Below are 24,542 nucleotides of genomic sequence, written 5' to 3'. Positions count from 1 at the left end.
GTCTCACCCAGATTAGAACAAAAGGGATGCATAGATGCTCACTAACAACAAAGTGATCAAACTGATTGGCATCTGCACTTATCTGTGAATTAACTATTTATAGGAATCGCAATAGGACTATTCAATTCTTGGCCTCCACAATGCTTGATAAATCCCTGGTTACAATGGAACTATACCTGTCTACGGAGACTTTGAAGCCCTACATGACATAATAGTTTGTCCAACACAACTTTGGACAAAATATAAAGGTTATGGCAACTAAAGTACTGCTACAAATTATAATTTGTTGGAATGAAAAATGCATTGCTAAAAGTTGCCCTTCACATGTGCACAGAAATGAGATTTCCAAGTGCCTCCAATTAACATTCAAGGCTAACTCTGCAGGAGGAATGTACAGAAAAGCCACTCCAACCAGCATCGTGCCAGTTAGATTCTCACTCAAGTTACCGCAAGAGATGCAAAGATCCACACACATGACAAAGTGATCAACCCGATTAATATCTGTAGTTAACTGTAAATATCTGTTTATAACTGCATACAGGAAAGACAGTAGGACTGTTCTATTCTTGAAGAACAATAGCATTGTAAAACCATAAGAAAGGAGAATAAATAGAGATCATTATAAATATCATTCTCGCACTCGTATAATAAAACTAGCATGAATTTAAAAAAGAGAAAAAAAAACAGATGATGGAACATTGTACTGCCATCAATACAATAGAGCCGCGCAATAAAATCCTCAAATGTTAAAGGGCAAATTTATAAGATGTGATTAAACTGCCATGCTTAAATATTTTCTATTTTGTCCAACTGTTTAATAAATTAATTGGAGTTACCCACAAGGAAAGTACAGCATTTGTACATTCTCTTCTTAACTACCAAATATCCTCTACATACATCAAACTTTTCAGAATCCAGATCTGACAAAAATGTGCCAGTTCAGGTGTTCGTCGCTCTAGTGTAGATTTGCTGACTGGAGTGAGCAGAAATCATCCTGATCGAACCTTTCGCCATCAAATAATTGATAGCCTTTCGAGCAAGTGAGCCATTAATCTGGAAAAAAGAATCATGGCAATTGCTTATAGAGCATTAGAATGCACTGAGGAAACAAACAATTTAGAACATTCTAGACGCAAAAACTTGCCAAAAGCTTAAAACAGGGTAGCACCATTGCTCACTCGAAATATTTTTAGAGTGCATCGTAAAATAAGTATAAAATAAGGAAACCACAGAAGTAATTAATCATTGTTCATTTGCAAACATTTCACTTTCTAAAAGGATATGTTGCGCAAATTTCCAAGACAGATTGATTTTGGGGATGGCTGAAAGGTAACACAATTTCCAGGGAATGGGGCAACAAAAATAAATATTTAAAGAAAACAAAAATCCTCAGATATTCAAAAAAAATGTTCTGAACTCTCAAAATATAATACCCAGAAATTTAAAAAAATTTAAATGATACATGGTATGTACATGATAAAATTACCATAACCTGAATTATTGAACAAATTCCAGTACATGATACCATTCTTCATTCTATGAAAACCTAAAACTATATAGAAAGCTGTAAAATGATAAACAAACTACACCATTTTTGTTACATAAATAACTAAATATTGAACTATAAAATGATAAATTATAAAAATGAACTAGTACAGTTCAGAATGGCAAAATGCCCAAAACATGTAATCACCACTCAATATACATGCTAAATAGTAAATAGCATAAAGCTGCAGATAAATTACATCTTCTGGTTCAATGCTACCAAAAATAACTGGGCCTTGTTGAACATGCATCTTTGGAACCCCATATCTAATAATGTTCTTCTTAACACACTGTAGCCTAGTGTATAAATCTTGTCCCAGAAACTACAATTTCCTCACCATTACCTTGTAGAAGGTAAAATATATGACATTAAATACAGTCCATTAGCCCTGAGAAATTCAACAATTGCATCCTCTGGCTGCTCCCTCCGTTGCATATTGTACATTTGTATCAAATTTTGATTTAATCTCCCCTCAAATGTAAAAGAACCACTGAATATATGACATTCAATGCAATCCCTTAGCCCTGAGAAATTCAACAATTGCATCCTCTGCCTGCTCCCTATGTTGCACACTGCACATTTCTAGCAAATTTTGATTTACTACAAAGCTCCCCTCAAAGGTAAAAGATCCCCTGAAATCTAAATAGGTTGACAAAGTAGATTCACATCATTCTCATTCATTATACATCTCTGTCAAATTTTGATGTACTGCAAAGCCCCCCAACTAAAGTAAAATAAAGTTGAGAAACCCTGCGATCTCAATAGACTGACGAGGGAGATCCGCATTGTCCTCATTCTTTTGGGAGGATTGTCCATGTTTAAGTCTATAGTTGAAAAACAACTGAAATGACGGCTTCACATGGCTGTAACAGGTGCAACTATAGACTTAAGCATGGACAATCCTACAATCTAAGAAATTTAGACTTGATTTCAGCTGTTTTTTCAAGTGAACAAGTACATGCCTTCACTCAAATCCCAGGTATGTGCAAATGATTATGCTCTAGTGTAGCTACCCTTAAAAGGATAGCTACGAAGACTGCATAATTTATCATAGGAACCACCAGTTGAAAATTGTAACTAGGTTCAGTCTTCATTATGATGTAATTGTAATCATTACATTGTATATTTTCTTTATAAAGAAAGAAAGAGAGAAAAACCAATTATATTTTATTTTTTGAGTATGGGTTCCATACTAAAGTTTGAGTCAAAAGCATGTTCTTCGTGCTTTTAGGTCTTCTAGGTCTTTCCAGGATAAAGAATAATATCGGTCATGTCTCATAGTTCCATTTGGACTCATTGTAATGAAGAAAAATATTTATTTTATCGAGAAAAATCCATGGATAAGCCCAAGACCAAGTCAACCCAAGAGCAAGATCAAGTCAGCCTGAGGAGGGCTATTCCACCCTCAAGAAAGGCTATAAATACAAGGGAGTTCAACCTCATTTGGACACTCAATTCAAGCAAGTTCGATCTACAATAACGAAGGTGAAGAAGAGTAGCTTGGAGGACGAAGAAGAGTAAGTCAAAGTCTATCTCTCTATTGGATCGCTAGGGTTTGTTCAAACTCCCAATTGTAGGGAGCCGAAATTCTTAAGCAGTTACTGGAGGACGAATTGCAAGGCCTAAATTTTGAAGTAGTTGTAGGAGGCCGAGATTCTAGGACCAAAATTTTGTTGCAGGGGCCAAAGTTGCAGCATCAAGGAAGCAGTATCAAAGTTGTGAAGTTGTCTCAAGGAAGATCTTGCTAGGGGCTTGGAGGGTTTGTTGGCTTTAGTCTCTTTTGTAAGCAAATTATAAAAAAGAAGAAAAGCATTTTCAGGGTTTTTCCCTTGGAGCTAAGTCACCTGACACGGGGACACGAGGATTCGAGTGTCCGACACGGGCACGTTGACCCGCCGGAACAGGACACGTTATATGTGTGTGTGTGTGTGTGTGTGTGTGTGTGTGTGCGTGTGTGTGTATATATATATATATCTTAGAAATGCGGACGAATGGCAAGGCCGAAATTCTAAAGTAGTTGTAGGAGGCCGAGATTCTAGGACCAAAATTTTGTTGCAGGGGCCAAAGTTGCAGCATCAAGGAAGCACTGTTGAAGTTGTGAAGTTGTCTCAAGGAAGATCTTGCTAGGGGCAGACTAGGGGCTTGGAGGGTTTGTTGGCTTTAGTATCTTTTATAAGCAAATTATAAAAAAGAAGAAAATCATTTTCAGGGTTTTTCCCTTGGAACTAAGTCACCTGACACGGGGACACGAGGATTCGAGTGTCCGACACGGGCACGTTGACCCGCCGAAACAGGACACGTTATGTGTGTGTGTGTGTGTATCTTAGAAATGTCCACCGCACGCGCCACTGTTGTACTCATTGACGACCCGTCTTGCCTCTTCATGAGTTAGGCACTGGCGTAAAATGGTTCTGACCCCTAAACAGGATAGAACCAGCTTTTGGATAGGGATTAGTCACTTGCTGCTTTGAGTACTACAGCTTGAATCCTTGGAGATCCATCACTGCAAACCTTCCCCCATGAGGTTGGAATAATGGCATGATCTATTGACAGAGTTGGGCTTCGACCCGCCTCAAGAAGACCAGCGAATTCATTATATCCAGTTGCAGGAAGCTTATAAATATGCATCTACCGACCGATATCACGAGGGTTTATATTCTCCATCTTCGGCATGCACTTACAAGACAAGACAACAACAATAGCTACCACAACCACTTAGTCAGCAAGGTCCATTTCAGACTGATTAATTTCATCATCATTTTCTTCCAGCAACGGCTTGTTCAGCAGGAAGATGGTTTTTACAACCTCTATCCTTGGAATTAGGTCAGGATAGCAGGAATGGAATCGAATTCGAGTTTGAGGATGATCTAGAGAGAGTCTGAGTCTCCCTCTGAAATACTAGTGAACACATCCCTCATTCCCGTCATATGGCTAGATACTCCACTGTCCACAAACCATGCATCATTGTCCTCATACCAAGCACTCCTAGTGCTAGAAAGACAAGAAGCCAATGAGTACTGACAACAAGTCAGAGTCTCCCTCTGAAATTTAGGGAAATTCGGGGGTCAAGGACATTGGGGTGCCTCACATAGGGGTCTCCATCTCGAAAAGTATAAAAATGGAAGTAATAACAATAAAATCCCAATAGTAACGACTCATCCCATGCAAATTCATCATTATGCAATCTACTGGAAATGCTACAAACCTGCCAATCCTAAAATCCTAAAAATTGTTAAGTCCCTTAAACTCTAAATGGGATATGAAATTCTACTTTCTTTGTATAAAGTTTGATGAGATTGAAACCACTCTCAAACATCCTAAAACAATTAATGGTAATGTTAAAAATTTAAGTAGAAGGATAGAAAAGGTAAGATAACGAAGAATGTCAATTGGATAAAAAAAGTAAGATGAGAATGTTAACTTTTACTTTATAAATTAAATATTAACATTAATTATCAACGTCACAAACTCCTCAAAGCTCTATCCCCTATCTACATTCTCTCTTAAAGGGATGTTGGACAAAAAAATCAACAAGGTAGGGGGGAAACACACCTTTTTGGGGAAAGGATTCCCCATGCATATCCCAACATTTCCACAAAACAGGGCATGGAGAAACATGTTGGGTCCCTGGGTCCCTATAATACAATAGTAATGGGGTAATCGCTAGTATTATAGGGACCCAACAAAACATTTCCCCATGCACCCACGCTCCCTTTTGGGGAAAGGATTCCCCATGCATTTCTACGAGTTTCCACAAAATAGGGGAATGGAGAAACATTTCCCTAGGCACCCCCCCCCCCCACAAAGCATGGGAAATGTGGTGGGCACCCTAGGGGACACCTTCCCGTGGAACACTGCTAAATTTAGTAGGATACATAGAGCTCTTAAAGCCATTTCTATAAGCAATACCTATCTTTAGAAATTGGAACACCAAAAGGGGTCCTCAAGCAATTACATATAGGTTGATGTCATTTGGTCACTCCTTGTTGTTTATATGTTTTACAAATTCTCTTAAGAAAAGAAAAAGCATATCATCGCCACAATGAAACAAAGAAATCAAATCAAAATACAATAGATGGCCAAGACATAAAGATTAGCACGTGGCAAAAACCTAGCATGAGCTCTACCTACCTCATATGGCCATCACCCAATTCTTGAACACATGATGCTTCATTACATCAAAGAAGGAACCCTTGCATGTTCCAACCCAATGAGCAATAAATTGACTCATTCTAAACAGGAAAATAAAACTGCTACATCATACAAAGCAAGCTCTAACCCTTGAGCTATAAGTGGTAATACAAGGAATAATCAAGAAGAAGTAAAAGGTGCACAAGAGGGGTGGAAAAATTAGGCCAAGCTGGTAACTCATGCATCCACAAATGCTCCCTCCTCACATCTATACACTTAGGATGTAGACACCCCCATCCACTGGTCCCTTTGACCATGGCACTTGGCCATCAAGTCTTCTCCCCTCCATTACCACATTAGTACACTATTAATTTTAGGATAACAATGGTATGTTCTATGCTTAGAGCAATTTTACTTCAATTTTCTTTATTAGCCCAATATCATATCCAGTATAGCAATCACATCAACATGATAGTAAAATGCAGATAGAACATAAACAATAATAGTAGAAGACAAGCCAACACAAGAGGACACAAGATATGGCATCAGCGAGGGACAAACCCCAATGTGGGGAAACCCTTTGATCAATTCTTCTTATAATTCTTCAAAAGTTTAGCACAGAGAGAAAGTACAATTTACAATATTCACTTGCCCAAATTGATCAGTCAAAACAGCAGAAACAAAAAAGCCCTAACCAAAAAGTCAACGATGATCAACGGGGCTGAGATTGACCTCCAAAAAATCTCGTTCAACCTTGGTCAACTCGGTTCCCAACAGCAAGATAATGTAGCCCAAAACAATCCGAAAATAACCAATCAAACATGGTCAACAAAAGTCAATGAAGCAACCTGAATTAGGGTAGTCAACGTTGGTCAACACAGGGGTCAAACTGCCTCGATTTTTGTGCCCAAAACAGTCATCTGCCCAAACAGAAGTCTCCCTCACAAAACCGAAGTCAAACAGGGTCAACGCTAGTCAAAGTCAGCCTCCTGAAATTTCAGTCAAATCTGGTGAATGCAGCAGCTAGAAAAGACAGTCTTCCTTTTGCACATGTGGAGAGAGAGAGTCCCAAAACTCCGTACCCAATCAAGATGAGAGAGAGAAAGATGAATGAGATGAAATGCCAAACTGAGGAGGAGGCACCTTGTATTTATATGCAACATTGAACGCTGGAGGAGGCTAATTTGATGGCTAGTTGACCCTGACAATCCATTATCAAAATAAATTCGTAACTTCATTTGTACATGTCAGAATGGGATGATCTTTAGATCAAAATCCTACTCCTCTCAGAAAGAGGAATCCAAGAAAAATATCCGCTGCCTCAAAGAGTTGTCCAAAGTGATGTTTGGCCCTAGTTGCCAAATTTAACACGCCCTCTCAACTAGGGAGAACATCACCTGCCAAACTGTCTGACAATCTGTACCATCCCTGTAACTACACTTTTTGCTTTGTTGAACCATGAAGAAAGAAGAAAGAAGAAATGTTCAAATTTAAGCTTCAAACTAATTCAAAACAAACTAATTTAAATATTTTAAATTAATTAAAAATGTTTTATCAATTTAAAAATATATTCTTTCTTTGTTTTCCTCACCCAGTCAAATATAGTCGCTTTTATAACCGTTGCCTTTTAGCTGTTAGAAGGCCCATCTCCCTATTTAACTTATAGCTATGATCTGATTCTTCATCTTGCCCTGATGATGAACCACATAGGTTGGTTCGAAATGCATCGACCAAATTCTTCTGATGTGATTTCTTTCAAAAATGTTTCTATTAAATAAGAAATGATCAAGAATGTATACACCATTCTCCACTGACCCGAAGTCAGTCTCCAACAACATAGAGTGTGTCATACCACTCTTAATTGACCCGTAGTCAGTTTCCATTGATCCCAAATCAATATCAACATCCTAGCATAGGGAGTACAGTAGTACACGATGCGTCCAGCGGTAGTACTATGGTCCCTATCCTCATTTCCCTACTCATTGGCCAGATGAGAGGTACTTCACATGAGTTCCAGACTGCAATTGCCAAATTTAACACTCCCTCTCAACTAGGGAGAACATCACCTGCCAAACTATCTGACAATTTGTACCATCCTTGTAACTACGCTGCTTTGCTCTTTTAAACCATGAAGAAAGAAGAAATGATCGAGAATGTATCATACCATTCTCCACTGACCCGCAGTCAATTTCCATTGATCCCAGATCAATATCAACATCCTAGCATAAGGGAGTACGATAGTACACGATGCGTCCAACGGTAGTACTATGGTCCCTATCCTCATTTCCCTACTCATTGGCCAGATGAGAGGTACTTCACATGAGTCCCAGACTGCATGGGTAGGATGTGCCAGCAGGAGAAGGTGAACCATTCATCTTGCTCATATGCCATAGGGGAGGGTGAACCACTCAGCCTATGCATATGCCACCATGGGGTATCACAGGGGAGGGTAAGTCACCCTATGGTTGCTCATCGCTCCAAGAAGTACCCCAAGCCCCTCGGAGCTCCTAGAGCTCACTATCCATCCTATACAGGACCCTCATAAGAGGGTCTCTCCACGACCCCAAGTTGTACGAAAGGTCAAGAATTTGACCTTCCTGAGGGGCTTCGTAAGAATATCGACAACATGCTCATCGGTCCCAATATGATGGAACCTTATTGCTCCCCGTTGTATCGTATCCCAGATAAAGAGGTACCTAATATCGATATGCTTGGAGCGATCATGAAACACGGGATTCTCAGTAAGGCGAATCCCACTCTGGTTGTCACAGAAGATCGCGATGGTATCCAGCACATGTCCAAACAGCTCACTAAAGAGCTTCTTCAACAAGACAGCTTCACAAGAGGCCAAACTAGCAGCAATGTATTCAGCCTCAACGGTGCTTAAAGCAACCGACTTTTACTTCTTGCTCATCCATGATATTGAAGCATAACCTAGAGAGAAGCAACATCCTGATGTGGTTTTGCGATCCACCACACTATCAGCCCAGCCTGCATCAGAGTAACCATGAAGCCTCACACTCCCCACAGTGTATCTCAGTCCATAAGTGATTGTGCCCCGGAGATATCTCAAGAGATTCTTGGGAGCAATCCAATGTATATAATGAGGCTCGACCATAAACTAACTCAATATGTTCACTGCAAAACATATGTCCGAACGAGGGTTCACCAAGAACATCAGCGCCCCTATGAGTTGCCGATACTCAAAAGGATTTCCCAAATCGGGCCCAGCAGCACTTCCTCATAACTTCTTGAACTTAAATTCCATCGGAGTAGTCACAAAATTGCAGTCCACCATCCCAAATCTTTCAAATAGCTTCACGATATATTTTCCTTAAAAAAGGAAAATCTCACCTAGCTTTTGCCAGACCTCCAACCCTAGGAAGTAATGGATCAGTCCTAGGTCCTTCATGTCAAATTCAAAAGCCAACTCCCTCTTACATTGATGAATAAGAGGGTCTGCACCTGTCAAAAACAGATCGTCCACATAGAGTACCAAGATGAGAGATCTATCATTCTCAACCTTAAAGTAAAGGTTCGGATCAGCTTCACTTCTCGTAAATCCCAGCTTCATCAGATAGTTATCAATCCTCTCATACCAATCCCGAGGTGCTTGCTTCAATCCATAGAGGGCTTTCTTCAACCTGCATACATGTGTCTGACGATCTTGAACTTCGAACCCCTCAGGTTGTTCCACATAGACTTCCTCCCTAAGTGAACCATGCAAGAAGGCAATGTTAACATCCATCTGGTGTAGATTCCATCATTGCAAGGCCGCAAGGGCTATAATCGAACGGATGGTGGTGTAGCGAGCAACGGGTGCAAATATCTCATCGTAATCTACACCTTCCATTTGACAGAGGCCTCAAGCAACAAATCTGGCCTTGAACTTCTCAACACTTCCATCAGCACCATGCTTGACCTTGTAGAGCCATTTAGAGGAGACAACAAATTTGTCCTGGGGTCTAAGAACCACATCCCAAACATCATTCTTCATAATCGACTTGTACTCTTCGTTCATAGCATCCTTCCATACTTGTTGCTTCACAGCTTCTTCGAATGAGCAAGGTTTAGACTGAATAATGGTGCTCATAGCAATTGAGTACCCTTGGTACCTATTAGGCTTCTTGCTTTCACGAAATGTCCCCCTTGGTGCAACATGTCTCTCAGCATCTTTGAGAGTTTCCCTCAACCATGAAGGTCTCCTTTTGGAGGAGGAGGGCTCATGAGGAGGAGGATCAATGGGATCCATCGATTATTCAACATCGAGCATTAGCTCATCCTGCAAATCTCCCTGATTTCCTGCATCTGCTTCTTTGTCCTTCCTTGGAATAGGAAGATTGTTAATCTTCCTTAGGGTAGCATCCTCATCGAAGGTGGCATCATGACTCAACTCCACTTCTCTTTGACCCGACACATAGATTCTATATGCCTTAGAAGTTTCATCGTAGCCCTCCAATTTACTTTTCTTTTCTTTCGGCACATGAAAGTATACAGGACTACCAAAAATTCTAAAATGAAAAACATCAAGTTTCTTACCGGTGAAAACTTCTTCAAGAGTTTTGGAGTCCAATGCTTGATGAGGGCATCGATTTTGAACATACACAACAGTGTTGACAGCGTCTCCCCATAGGAACTTTGGAAGTCCTTGATCATGAAGCATGGCACGAGTGGCTTCTATAATGGAATGATTCTTCCTTTCAGCAACACCATTTTGCTCCGGAGTATATGCAACAGTAGTCTCCCTCTTAATGCCAGCTTCCCTGCAATAGTCATTGAATTCATTTGACTCATATCCAAGTTTTGTGAGAGAAGTCATCCACAAAGACAGCATAATATAAATATCCTCCTAATGATGTCACCGGCAACATACCAGATAGATCAAAATGAACCAATTGAAAAATGTTCGTGGTCTTGCTATCAATTGGGGGGAATGGTTCCCTTGTATGTTTTCCCTCGGCACATCCCTGACATACATCTTCACTGTCTATTTTAAATTCGGGCATACCTATAACCATCTTCCTTGCATCGATTAGAGCCTTATAGTGAAGATGAGCAAACCTTTGGTGCCATAGTTCGGATTGAAGAGATGTATCACAAGACATAGATCCCAGTGGACTTCCTCCAACTTGATATAAACTGTCAACCCTAAATCCAAGAGTAAATGCTTCTTTGAAATTTCTTTTCCATTCACGTACCTTTCCATCGATGAATGCCACTTTGAATCCTTTGTCTTCCATTACGAAGATAGACACTAGATTCTTCTTTAGATCAGTACATATAGTACTTCTTGAGGATGAAAGGTGTTACCTTGATTCAATTGAAGGGTAACATTCCCAACTCCCTTACAGGATAGGTGTCATTGTCTCCAAGGATAATTTCCAAATTTGTATCCTTCTCTATCGGATTTGAAACAGCTTCCTTATACCCGGTGAAGTGCCTTGAGGCACCACTATCAATCAACCAATTTTCCAAAGTATCTGAAGGAGATGTAGTAGAGAGGGCAGATATAAGATAAAATTCCTTTTGCTTAGAACTTACAACATTAGACTCATCATACCTGGAGTTTCTTGTTCTTTTAGAAGCTCGATCATTTCCAAGTTGAGTAGCAGAAGCATTTCTTTTCCCTTTGTTGTTGAACCTGCCATTCCTTTGATTATTGTTGTTGCCCCTGGAATGATTGTGATCATCATCATGAGATGTGTCCCTTCTATTTGGACACTCCCTGGCATAGTGACCAAACTTGTTGCAAATGAAGCATCTTCCCTTCGTTCCATTTTTGAATCCCAGTCTTCCTTCTTTGCTTCTTTGAACCTGCATTATTCTTCTTCTTGGCATGAGTAGAGAGTATGGTAGGATTATTCCTATTCGAAGGCATCTCCAATTCCATCATCCTCGTTTCTGCTTGAGAACATCTAGTCAGCAATTTTTCAAAACATGGAATTCTGTCGTTATTGAGAATAGTAGTGTTGAACACATGCCATTCGGGAGGAAGACCTCCAAGGGCAATGAGACTGAGCTCCCTGTCAGCAAAAGCTTCACCAATCAAAAGAAGATCATTTTTATCTCGGTAATCCTCATGAAGTAGGATTGAATATCCTCACCTTTTCCCTTCTTTATATCCTTCAGCTTGTTCTTGAGGAAAAGAATTTGATTTGCATTGCTAGATTTGAACATGCCAACCAACCTGTCATATATCTCCTTTGATGTATTCAAATCGGAGATGTAAGCAACTAAGTGCTTATGAATAGAATCCTTGATGATCTTCTTGGCTTTGACTTCACCCTTCTTGTACTTTGTCTTAGCAGCAGCCGGTGCATTTGAAGGAGGTTCTGGAATCTTTCCCTGCACATAATCCATGACATCTTGCTCTTCTAAAGTCAAATCAAGAGACATCTTCCATGCATGATAATCAGACTTATCATGAAGCTTATCATCAGACTTGAAGTAGGATGTGGAGGCCATTGAGACTTGTTCTTGATCAATGATTGCTCCTCTTAGTGATTGCTCTTCACTCTTGCTTGGGCTTTGTCTTCACCTTAGCTCTAATACCATGTTAATTTTAGGATAACAATGGTATGTTCTATGCTTAGAGCAATTTTACTTCAATTTTCTTTATTAGCCCAATATCATATCCAGTATAGCAATCACATCAACATGATAGTAAAATGCAGATAGAACATAAACAATAATAGGAGAAGACAAATCAACAAGGCTGAAATTGACCTCCAAAACAGCTCAGTCAACCTTCATCAACTCAATCTCCAACAGCGAGATAATGCAACCCAAAATAGTTTGAAAATAACCAGTCAAACCTAGTCAACTAAAGTCAACGCAGCAACCCGAATTAGGGCAGTCAATGCTAGTCAACGCAAAGGTCAAATTGCCTCAATTTTTGTGCCCAGAATAGTGGCCTGCCCAAACACAAGTCTCCCTCACAAAACCAAAGTCAAACAAGGTCATCGATGGTCAAAGTCAACATCCTGAAATTTCTGTCTCCTGAAATTTCAGCCTCCAAAAATTTCGGTCAAATCTGGTCAACCCAGCGGCAAGAAAAGACAGTCTTCTTTTCGCACGTGTGGAGAGAGAGAGGCCCAGAAATCCGTACCCAATCAAGATGAAAGAGAGAAAGATGAATGAGATGAGATGCCAAAATGAGGAGGAGGCACCTTGTATTTATATGCAACGTTGAAGGTTGGAGGAGGCTAATTTGATCGCTGGCCGACCTTGACAATTTGTCCATAATCAAAATAAATTCATAATTTCATTTGTACATGTCAAAATGGGATAATCTTTAGAGCAATCCTACACCTCTCGGAAAGAGGAATCCAAGAAAAATATCAGCTGCCTCATAAGAGTTGTCCAAAGTGATGTTTGGCCCTAGTTGCCAAATTTAACATATACACTAACACTTATCAATTAAAGGGTGGAACTGGGAAATGTTACTTCCCCTCAGTGGCTAGAAACACCTAATAGGGTTAACCGTTAGTCGCCCCTACCAATGGAGAAAACACCTTTGCACCTTGATTTTGGAAAGGGACCTTTATTTGAAGTATTTACTATTGATATGCCCTTAGCATTCAAGTTTGGGTCTTGGTCTTTGATGGATGGTTGCTTTCACTAGAATCCATGTTGTTTTTTCAAGTAGGTCTATTAATTTTAGGTAACAATGGTATGTTCTATGCTTTAGAGCAATTTTACTTCAATTTCTTTATTAGCCCAATATCAATATCTAGTTTAGTAATCACATCATGATAGTAAAACGCAGACAGAACATAAACATAAACAGTAGAAGACAAGCCAAGACAAGAGGACACAATATATGGCACCAGCCAGGGACAAACACCAATGTGGGGAAACCCTTGATCAATTCTTCTTATATTCTTCAATAGTTTAGCAGAGAGAGATGGTACAATTTACAAATCCGATAATTTATGATAGCAGCAAAAAGCCCTAACCAAAAAAGTCAACGTTGGTCAACAGGGAAGATTCCTTCCTCAATTCAGCTTGGTCAAACCCAGTCAACTTCAACCTCCAACAGCAAGTCTAATCAGTGCAAAATAGTCCAAAAAGTACAATCAAAACTGGTCAACAAAAGTCAACTTTGTGGCCAACCCTAGTGCAGTCAACGCCAGTGAAAGGAGAGGTCAGATTGCCTCAATTTTAGTGCCCAGATCTACGGTCTGCCAGCACAAAGATACCTCACCCAAACTGAAGTCAAAACAAGTCAACGCAATCAAACAGCGTCCAGCAACTTGGTCAACGTTGGTCAACGCAGTCAACAGAAATTTGTCCTCCTTTCCTTTGCACGTGTGAGAGAGAAGAATGCCCAGAAATTCATACCCAATCACAAGAGGAGAGAGAGAGAGAGATGTGAGATGAGATGATGGTGAAAATGACTTGAGGTTTCCTTTTATATGCAACGTTGAGGATGAGTTGGGGGTTTAAATGCATGTTTTGCTTGTTGGTCGACCTTCACAGTTTGTCCATAATATAAATAAATTCATATCTTCATTTGTACATGTCAGAATCGGATGATCTTTAGATCAATCCTACACCTCTCGGAGAGAGGAATCCAAGAAAAATATCAGTGGTCATAAATAAGATGACCCATGTGGAGTTTGGCCCTAGTTGCCAATTTTAACACTCCCTCTCAACTAGGGAGAACTCCATCTGCTAATCCATCTGCCAATCTGTACTATCTTTGCCATCAATGCACTACTCTGCTCTACTCTACTAAACTATGAAGAAGAAGTGATCAAGAATGTATCATACCATTCTCTACTGACCCGAAGTGAGTCCAGATAAAAGAGAGTGTCTCATACCACTCTTACTGACCCGAAGTCAGTTCCAATTGATCCCAGATCAATATCGATCATCCTAGCTTAGGGAGTACAGTAATACACAATGCGTCCATCAATAGTACTATGGTCCCTATCCTCATTTCCCTACTCATTATCCAGATGAGAGGTATTTCCCATGAGTCCCAGACTACATGGGTAGGATGTCTCAGCAGGAGAAAAATGAACCACTCATCCTGTCTACACGTTGCCACGAGGTATCATAGGGGAAGGTTGAACCACTCACCCTGTACACAACAAACCACTAGGGAAAGGTTGAACCACTCACCCTATGGTTGCTCATCGCTCCAAGAAGTACCCCAAGCCCCCCGAGCTCGCAGAACTCAATGTCCATATCATACAAGACCCTCATAAGAGGGTCTCTCCACGACTTAGTCATTCTCGGAAGGCCAAGAACTTGACCTTCCCCAGGGGCTTTGTTAGAATATCGGCGACCTGCTCATCAGTCCCAGATAAAGTGGTACACGATATCTATATGCTTGGAGCGATCATGAAATATGGGATTCTCTGATAATCGGATCCCACTCTGGTTGTCACAGAGGATCACAGTGGTATCCAGCACATGTCCAAACAGCTCACTGAAGAGCTTCCTCAACCAGACAGCTTCACAGGAGGCCATACTAGCAGCTATGTATTCGGCCTCAGTGATGCTCAAGGCAACTGATTTTTGCTTCTTGCTCATCCAGGATATCGAAGCAAAACCCAAAGAAAAACAGCATCCAGAAGTACTCTTGCAATCCACCACACTGCCAGCCCAATCAACATCAGAATAACCATGCAACCTCCCATCTCTAGCAGTGTATTTTAGTTTATGAGTGATTGTGCCCCGAAGATATCTCAGAAGATTCTTGGCACCAATCCAATGTATATGATGAGGCTCAACCATATATTGGCTCAGCGTGTTAACTGCAAAACATATGTCCGAACGAGAGTTCACCAAGAACATCAGTGCTCCTATGAGTTGACACTACTCAGAGGAATTTCCCAATTCAAGTCCGGCAGCACTACCACATAACTTCTTGAAGTTAAGTTCCATCAAGGTAGTCACAGGCTTGCAGTCCACCATCCCAAATCTTTCCATCTCAAATTCATAAGCCAGCTCCCTCTTACATTTGTGAATGAGAGGGTTTGGACCTGTCAGAAAGAGGTCGTCCACATAAAGTACCAATATGAGATGTTTATCATTTTCAGCCTTAAAGTAAAGGTTCGGATCGGCTTCACTTCTAGTGGATCTCAGCTTTCATCAAATAGCTATCAATCCTCTCATACCAAGCCCGGGGTGCTTGCTTCAAACCATAGAGAGCTTTCTTCAACCTGCATACATGAGATTCCTGATCATGAACCTCAAACACCTCGGGTTGTTCCACATAGACTTCCTCTTTGATCGAACCATGCAAGAAAGCGGTCTTGACATCCATCTGATGTAGGTTCCATCCTTGTGAGGCAGCAAGGGCTATGATCGAGCAGATGGTGGTGTATCGGGCAACAGGTGCAAATATCATAATCTACTCCTTCCTTTTGAGAGAAACCTCAAGCAACAAAGTGAGCCTTGAACTTTTTTGCACTTCCATCAGCTCCATGCTTGATTTCGTAGAGCCACTTAGAGGTAACAACCGATTTGTCCTATGGTCTAGGGGCCACATCCCAAACATCATTCTTCATAATTGACTCGTATTCTTCATTCATAGCATCCTTCCATACTTGTTGCTTCACGGCTTCTTCAAATGATGAAGGCTCATTTTGAATGATAGTGCTCATGACGGTCAAGTATCCTTGATACCTGTTCGGCTTCTTACTTTCACAGAAAGTCCCTCTTGGTGCAATATGTCTCTCGGCATTTTCGAGAGTCTCCCTAAGCCATGAGGGTCTCCTCTTGGAGGAGGAGGGCACTTGAGGAGGAGGATCAATAGGATCCATAGGTTCATCAATATCTGGCATTGTTGCATCTTCTTTTGCACCCTGTTTTCCAGTGTCGGCTTCTTTGTCCTTCCTTGGGATAGGAAGGTTGATGATCTTGTTGAGGGCTATATCTTCGTCGAAGGTGACATCATGACTTATCTCAACTTCCCTTTGACCAGCCACATAAATTCTATAACCCTTAGAATTTTCACTATATCCTACAAAGATTCCTTTCTTCCCAGATGGCCCAATTTGCTTCTTTTCTCTTTCGACACATGAAAATATACGGGACTTCCAAAAAATTCAAAAATGAGAGACATCGGGTTTCTTACCAGTGAACATTTCTTCAGGAGTCTTGGAGTCCAATGCTTGATGAAGGCATCAGTTTTGAACATACCCGGCGGTATTTGCAGCGTCAACCCATAGAAGCATGGCATGAACAGCTTCTACAATAGTGCGATTCTTCCTTTCAGCCACACCATTTTGCTTTGGGTTGTATGGCATTGTAGTCTCCCTCTTAATGCCAACTTCTCTACAATAGTCATGGAATTCATTTGATTTGTACTCGGTCCCATTATCACTCCTTAATATCTTGATTTTCTTCTCGAATTGGTTTTCAATCAAGGCTTTGAAGTGACAAAACCAAGTGAGCACTTCATCCTTCTTTTTCAAGAAGTAGATCCAGGTCTTGCGAGAATAATCATCTGTTAAGGTGAGATAATATAAGTATCCTCCCAAAGAGTTTACAGGGCATCATACCAGATATGTCGAAGTGGATCAATTGTAATATATCTGTGGTCTTGCTATTACTTAAAGGAAATGCTCCCCTTGTAAGCTTTCCTTCGACACATCCCGGACATACACCTTCATGCTCTACTTTGAACTCGGGCATACCTGTCACCATCTGTCTCACATCGAGTAGGGCGTTATAAAGAAGATGGGCAAACCTCCAGTGGCATAGTTCAGATTGTAGAGATGTGTCGCAAGACATGGCTCCCAATGGACTTCCTCCAACTTGACACAAAGTGTCAACCCTGAACCCAAGAGTAAAAGCATCTTTAAAATTTCTTTTCCAAACAAGTACCTTTCCATCGATGAATGCCACATTGAATCCTTTGTCTTCCATTGCCAAAATGGACACTAGGTTCTTCTTGAGATCAAGTACATATAGTACTTCTTGTAAATGAAAAGTGTTACCTTGATTAAATTGAAGGGTAACTTTCCCTACTCCCTTCACGGGATAGGTGGCATCATCTCCAAGGATAATCTCAAAGTTTGTCTCCTTCTCTATCAGATTAGAGAGAGCTTCCTTGTATGCAGTGAAGTGCCTTGAGGCACCACTATCAATTAGCCAATTCCCCAAAGTGTCCGGTGGAAAGGTAGTGGAGAGGGTCGATATAAGATAGTACTCCTTTTGCTTATTGTTAACAACATTTGATTATTCACACCTGGAGTTCCTTGCTTTCTTGGAGGGTCAACCATTTCCTTGATGTCCCGCATTCCTTTTTCCCTTGCCATAGGACCTGCCATTCCTTTGATCGTTGTTGTTGAAGTTGTGCCCCTGGAATGATTATGATCATCATCATGCAATGTGTCCCTTCTATTTGGACACTCCCTTGCATAGTGGCCAAACTTCTTGCAAACAAAGCATCTGCCCTTCCTTCCTCCCTTAGATCCAGGCTTTCCATTGAAATGACCTTCAAACCCTGCATTATTTCTCCTTTTGGCATTAAGCAGAGAATGTAGTGGGGTTGCTTCTATTTGAAGGCATTTCTTGCTCCACCATTCTTGTTTCTTCTTAAATGCATCTCGACATCAATTCTTCAAACCTTGGAATTCGATCATTGTTGAGTATAGTGGTTCTAAATATATACCACTCAAGTGGGAGTCCTCCAAGGGTAGTGATAGTAAGTTCCCTGTCAAGAATGACCTCTCCAATCAAAAGTAGATCATTCTTGATCTCAATGATCATTAAGAAGTAGGATTGAATATCCTCGTCCTTGCCCTTCTTAATATCTTTCAACTTACTTTTGAGAAATAAAATTTGATTGGCATCACTAACCTTGAACATGTTGATCAGCCTATCATAGATCTCCTTGGAGGTCTTCAATTCGGATATGTAGTCCACCAGACACTTGTCAATGGAATCTCTAATAATCTTCTTTGCTTTGACTTCAGCCCTATTGTACTTGGTCTTCGCAGCAGCGGATGCATTTGAAGGAGGCCTCAGGGATTTTACCCGTCACATAATCCAACACTTCTTGTTCTTCCAAGGTCAAATCAAGGGACATCTTCCATCCATGAGAGTCAACTTTTTCACGGACCTTGTCTTCAACCAGGAAGTGGGATGAGGAACCCATTGAGCCTTTTGTCCTTGTCCAACTGTCTTTGGTGATTGCTCTTTCACTCTTGCTTGGGTTTTGTCTTCACCTCACCTCTGATACCATGTTAATTTTAGGTAACAATGGTATGTTCTATGCTTTAGAGCAATTTTACTTCAATTTCTTTATTAGCCCAATATCAATATCCAGTTTAGCAATCACATCAACATGATAGTAAAATGCAAATAGAACATAAACATAAATAGTAGAAGACAAGCCAAGACAAGAGGACACAAGATGTGGCACCAACCAAGGACAAACCCCAATGTGGGGAAACCCTTGATCAATTCTTCTTATATTCTTCAATAGTTCAGCAGAGAGAGAGAGATAGTACAATTTACAAATCTGATAATTTATGACAGCAACAAAAAGCACTAACCAAAAAAGTCAACGCTGGTCAACAGGGCAGATTCCTTCCTCAATTCAACTCAGTCAAACCCAGTCAACTTCAGCCTCCAACAGCGAATCTAATCAGCCCAAAACAATCTTAAAAAGTCCAGTCAAAGTTGGTCAATGAAAGTCAACTCTACAGCTAGCCCTAGGATAGTCAACACTAGTCAAAGGAGAGATCAAATTGCCTCAATTTTAGTGCCCAGATCTACGGCCTGCTAAGACAGAGATACCTCACCCAAACTGAAGTCAAAATAGGTCAATGCTTCAAGTCAATGCAGTCAAACAACCTCCCTGCGACTCGGTCAATGCTAATCAATGCAATGAAAGAAATTTGTCCTCCTTTCCTTCGCACGTGTGAAAGAGAAGAATGCCCAGAAATGCATACCTAATCACAAGAGGAGAGAGAGAGACGTGAGATGAGATGATGGTGAAAATGACTTGAGGTCTCCTTCTTTTATATGCGACATTGAGGATGAGTTGGGGTTTGAATGCATGTTTTGCTTACTGGTCGACCTTGACAATTTGTCCATAATATAAATAAATTCATATCTTCATTTGTACATGTCGAAATCGGATGATCTTTAGGATCAATCTTACACCTCTCAGAGAGAGGAATCCAAGAAAAATATCAGTGGTCATAAATAAGATGACCCATGTGGAGTTTGGCCCTAGTTGCAAATTTTAACAAGGTCACTGCATCCCAGACCTTGTGCACTCACTCCATAGGTACCCAGGCCCTTTGATAGAAGTACATTGGCCTAAGCAGGTGCGGTGTTGACAAACTACAGCCTCTTGATAGCACTAGCAAATGGCACATATCCCAGAGTACCTTCAGGACCTAAGACATTGGTCAACTTTGAACTAGTTTTGGGGATTCTTCGTGATGACACCATTAGACTCATTGTGCCCCCAGGCTAGCCTTAACACAACCTAATGGTCAAGAGTTGATTCAGATCCCAACTTGGGATGGTCTCCAATTAGGAGACTAGGGAGGGCTTGTTGCACCAAAGGAAGCCCTAACACTAGAAAGGAGGAGGCCTTATTTCACAGTTGGAGAACCATGAAGACCACTTGATGGCACCCCAACTGTATCTTGGGACCCCATAGGAGATATTGAGGTGGATTTGAGGGCCAACCCTCAAAATTTGGATCACCCAAGCATCTACACACATTTGGATACATCATCACACTTTGGCATGACATTTGGAGCCTCAATTAGGCATGACATCAACTATTTAGGAAGCTAAAACTCACATGTGTGGGCTATTATGTCTACTTTCTCATTGGCTAATGGGTTGTCTTGTAACCCAAGTGCATTTAATGATCAAACTTGTTTCTAGAGGGTTTCTCAGGCTAAATTAAGAGACCTAAACCTCATATATATAGAGGATAGGTTCATTTCATTATCATCATCATTTGTGATCTAATTTGGCCTTCTTAGAGAATTCAGACTAGCTAACTTTGAACCTTGTACCTTGTGGAGATGTGATATGTTGAGGAATTTTGCTTATGGAGCTATTCTTTGGCTTTGGAGATGTCATTTTGGCGCAATAGTTCATGCATTTTATCTTGTAAGTGTACCTTGTATTTGATAAATCTTTGTATTTTGTGGCTATTGTATGGAATGGTTAGTTATCTAGGGTTTCTAGGTGCTAGTTATTGTTGAAAATTATTCTATGGAATCTTAGTAATGTTATTGCATGCATTACCCACTTAAAGAATTTGTATGACAATCCCCAGGGTGAATCTTTCAACTAGCTCTCCCCTTTGACTTTTCTCCCTCACAAAAGTGATTGCTAGGGTTTGAAACCTAGGGTTTCTTAATTCCCTTACTCCTTGATATAATTTAGTTGTTTTCTCCTAAGTTAATCATCCCATAGACTCCATCACCCAAGGTCAAGGCACTGGCCTTGGTCACATTGTTGATCACCTTGAAAACTCACATTAAATCTCATTCTTCTTCTCCTAAACCTAAATTCAGCCTCTTAAGGGAAGTCGCTAGCTAGGGCTAGGGCATTTAAATTCTACTAGGGTTTCAACACTTGGTTGTGAGGTCATTACCTCAAAATCAACCTCTTCCCATGGTTATTTCTCCATCTTAGCACTAAAGTCCTTTGCCCTAGGTAACTTTTACCTTAGTTAAGCCCTAGTCTTGCCCTAGACTTCAACTTGGGGCTTGTTGAAGGCTTCCTAAGCCATAAATTGAGAATATACATTGTAAACTTTTTCTTAGCCTTGTGATCCTAAATGAGCCTATTACCCTTTCTTGTTCTCAAACCCTAGGCCAAGTTGTGCCCTATTTATGCATTTTGGAGGATGTGAATTGCCTTATTTTGCTAGTTAAGCCATGTTCATAAGAAGAGCAACCCTCCTTGGCCTATCTTTGTCACCTTTATCCCTAGTACTTAATAAATCCTTTAGGTAAACCTAATATAAGGAAGCCTCCCTTGTTGTGAAAGTCCACTAAACCTTAAAGCGCAGGAGGTAGTGGTTGTGGTGACAATGGGCCACACCTCGTATTGTTGTCCCTTGGTCTAGTTCTTGTCTTATGAGCTACCCTCACAAGACCTGCTAGATTTTGAGGCAACGGAAACTTCCAAAAAGGATTAAATGTGTAAGAGAAAAACAGGAGTTAAGATAGTGTGAAAAGGGAGATTATTATTAACGTAGATTTGGGGTGGGGGGGGGGGTTTATTTTTCAACAACAACTCCTAATGAAAGGAAAAACATGTTAATACAACAATATATGGGCTTATGTGGGAAGTAGACAATTTGTATCAAGAGGGTCCTATGAGTTTTTATAAGAAAGGGAAAATTTTCATTAGAAGGAGCATTGAAAACGCTATGGAACAATGGGATATATGACCCAAGACTTTATCCTTTCATCATTGATGATCAAAGCCCCAATCTTACTCACATAAGCCACACAACCTTTTTATGATCAATGAGATTTACCACATTAATGAGCTTAGGTGGGGAAGAGAAATCTTATCACAGAATCAGAGTATTATGAGTTTTCAAAAGAAAAGAAATATTCTCATTATTAAGGTCACAAAAAGGCTATGGAACAATGGGATATGACCTAATATTTAAGCCTTTTATCATTGATGATCAAAGTCACAATATTGATCCATAAGATGTTGGAAAATGCAATATGGCAGTTATTAATTCAGATTCTCCTTAACCTTAATAATTGCTTGTGATCTTTATTTATCTTCTTGAGTTTTCTTTATTAGTTCTTCTTCATCAAACAACTATTAAGAACAAAATAGTAAAAGTAGAGGACACAGAAATTAAATCCAAGCCCGAGCAAAACCCCCCTAGGGAAAAACCCAAAAAAAAATCTTCTCTTCTTGTAGAATCTGCTTCAAATGAGACAACCAAGACCCTAACCCTAGACCAAGACCTTCCCCATGTACCAAGTCAACCCTTCAAGAAACCTTTAAAATAGGATTAGATCAACAAGACTCAATCCTGCATCAGCTAGCTTCAAACTACAACTTCGATCGCCAGCTTCAACCTTGCAACTTCGACTTTGTAGTTGCTTCAAAAACCCTAGGACAATTCTTCAAGAGATCCTCCTTTGAGCAAGACAATACTTCCCAAGGTCAACAAAGTCAAATCAAGGTATTCGCTCTTCCAGCAACTTAATCTCCTGCAATTCCGACCTTCCTGGAAGCTGCAAAAACCCTATATTTCGCATGTGTGAGAGAGATAGAGCCCAAAAGCAGACTTTCCTTCTTCTTCTTGGATTCTTCTTGCCTTCTAGACCTTCGCTCTTCCTTTCTTGATTCTTCCATCTTCAAATCAAACTTGTTCTTGAGAGAACAAACTTGTGTGAGTGAGTGTGTCAAATGAGATTGAAGCCGCCTATTTTTATAGCCTTTCCAAGGGGTCGAATTTCCTCCTTTAGGCCGACTTGTACTTTGGAGGTTTCTAGGGCATTCTAGACTAAAAAATATATATTTTACAAGGTACATCTTGCCTAGAAGGGTCTTATAATCATGATGTTGACTCTCTTGACTCGTGACAATATATCCTATGACTTAACAAACCCTATAAACATGAAGGAAATGCTTTTACCTAGAAGACCATCAATAAGAAGCATGAAACCCATGCTTTAAAATAATAACTTTTCTTTCTTCTTTAGTTTGTTACATAAGATATACATATTGAAATGAGTGAAATAACAATTATGAAGACCAAAACTAGTCACATTTCCAACACTCCCTCTTAACTAGGGAGGTATTCATAATTGTACAACTAGTACACCATCATTCTCAAACTGAAGAGTTATCATAAAAAGAGTTGAATTGATAAGCCCATTGTAAGCATCAACATTATAACCAGCATTGTCTTTGAGGCCTAACTAGGCAAGCTCAACTTTATTCGAAAGCATTATGTTGGGAGGCTTTACATGTGATACCGCACTACCTCTAAGGCACATGCCCCATTTGGATGTTCACTAGGTATGTCCTTTTAGGACTATTCTTATCTTGGATTCCCAATCCTCAGAATATCGATTCTCTTCGACCCCTTTTATCTTGGATACTTGTCTACCCTCAAAGACTGTCGGTACCTTTCCTTTCTTGGATTATCTATCCTCAAGGAAACCACAGATGATTATTCAATCCTTCACCATTCTCTCTTTATGGCCTTCACTTAGACTTGCATCTATTAGTCCTGGTCAATTGCATGACACATGAAAAAGGGAATGCACATGTGATGTTCACCATCACTCCCTCTCAACCAGAGAGGATATCCCTATTCCCTCTTGATTAGGGAATAGATCCTTACTCTTGTTCAAGGAGACTCCTTTGCTCCCTCTCAAATATAGAGGAGATCCTTGACTTCTTTCTAATATGAGAAGTCATAACCACAAGCTCTCTAGCTTGTTTCCATAAGAATATCAACTACATGTTCTTCTTGAAGATAGTTGCATGGCTCCCTCTTTCCTTCGTATCTCATTATATCAAGCTTTCTTCTTTCCTGGGTATCATGGAGCCATCTTCTTCCTTTAATCTTGTGACAGGGTCAATATTGCACATCACTTTCATCTTGTCATTATCAATGAAGGCATTATATTGAGCCTTATCGATCTTCAAGCTAATCATAGCTTCCTCATGAAAGTGATCTTCTTGTACTTCAGGTTATCTTTTTTCACTGCTACATTTTACTTTAAAAACATCTTGACTTCATAATTGCCAAAATCATATGTTGAGCTTGTCTCAACATTCTTCATGTATTCCTACAATATCCTTCCAGGTAGCAAAACAATATGTTAACCAGATAACCAACAAAAAATATTAATATTAGACTTACCTCATCATG

General features: G+C 40.2%; 1 protein-coding gene across 1 annotated transcript in view; it reads right to left on the bottom strand.

Moving 5' to 3' along the window:
* Positions 1–645: 645 nt before the first annotated feature.
* The window catches only part of LOC149153812 (small ribosomal subunit protein eS25x-like), a 38,269-nt gene continuing 14,372 nt past the window's right edge, over positions 646–24,542 (bottom strand). The window contains exon 4 of the mRNA XM_089437805.1: positions 646–1,053. Within this exon, the coding sequence (XP_089293931.1) occupies positions 940–1,053 (114 nt within the window). The 3' untranslated portion in view covers positions 646–939. The remainder of the gene's footprint in view (positions 1,054–24,542) is intronic.

The sequence above is a fragment of the Pinus tabuliformis genome, chromosome 9, assembly GCF_031772625.1.
Source record: "Pinus tabuliformis cultivar Carrire ecotype Pingquan chromosome 9, CPIR1, whole genome shotgun sequence".
NCBI classification, from domain to species: domain Eukaryota; kingdom Viridiplantae; phylum Streptophyta; class Pinopsida; order Pinales; family Pinaceae; genus Pinus; species Pinus tabuliformis.
This window is presented reverse-complemented; position numbering and strand designations above follow the sequence as displayed.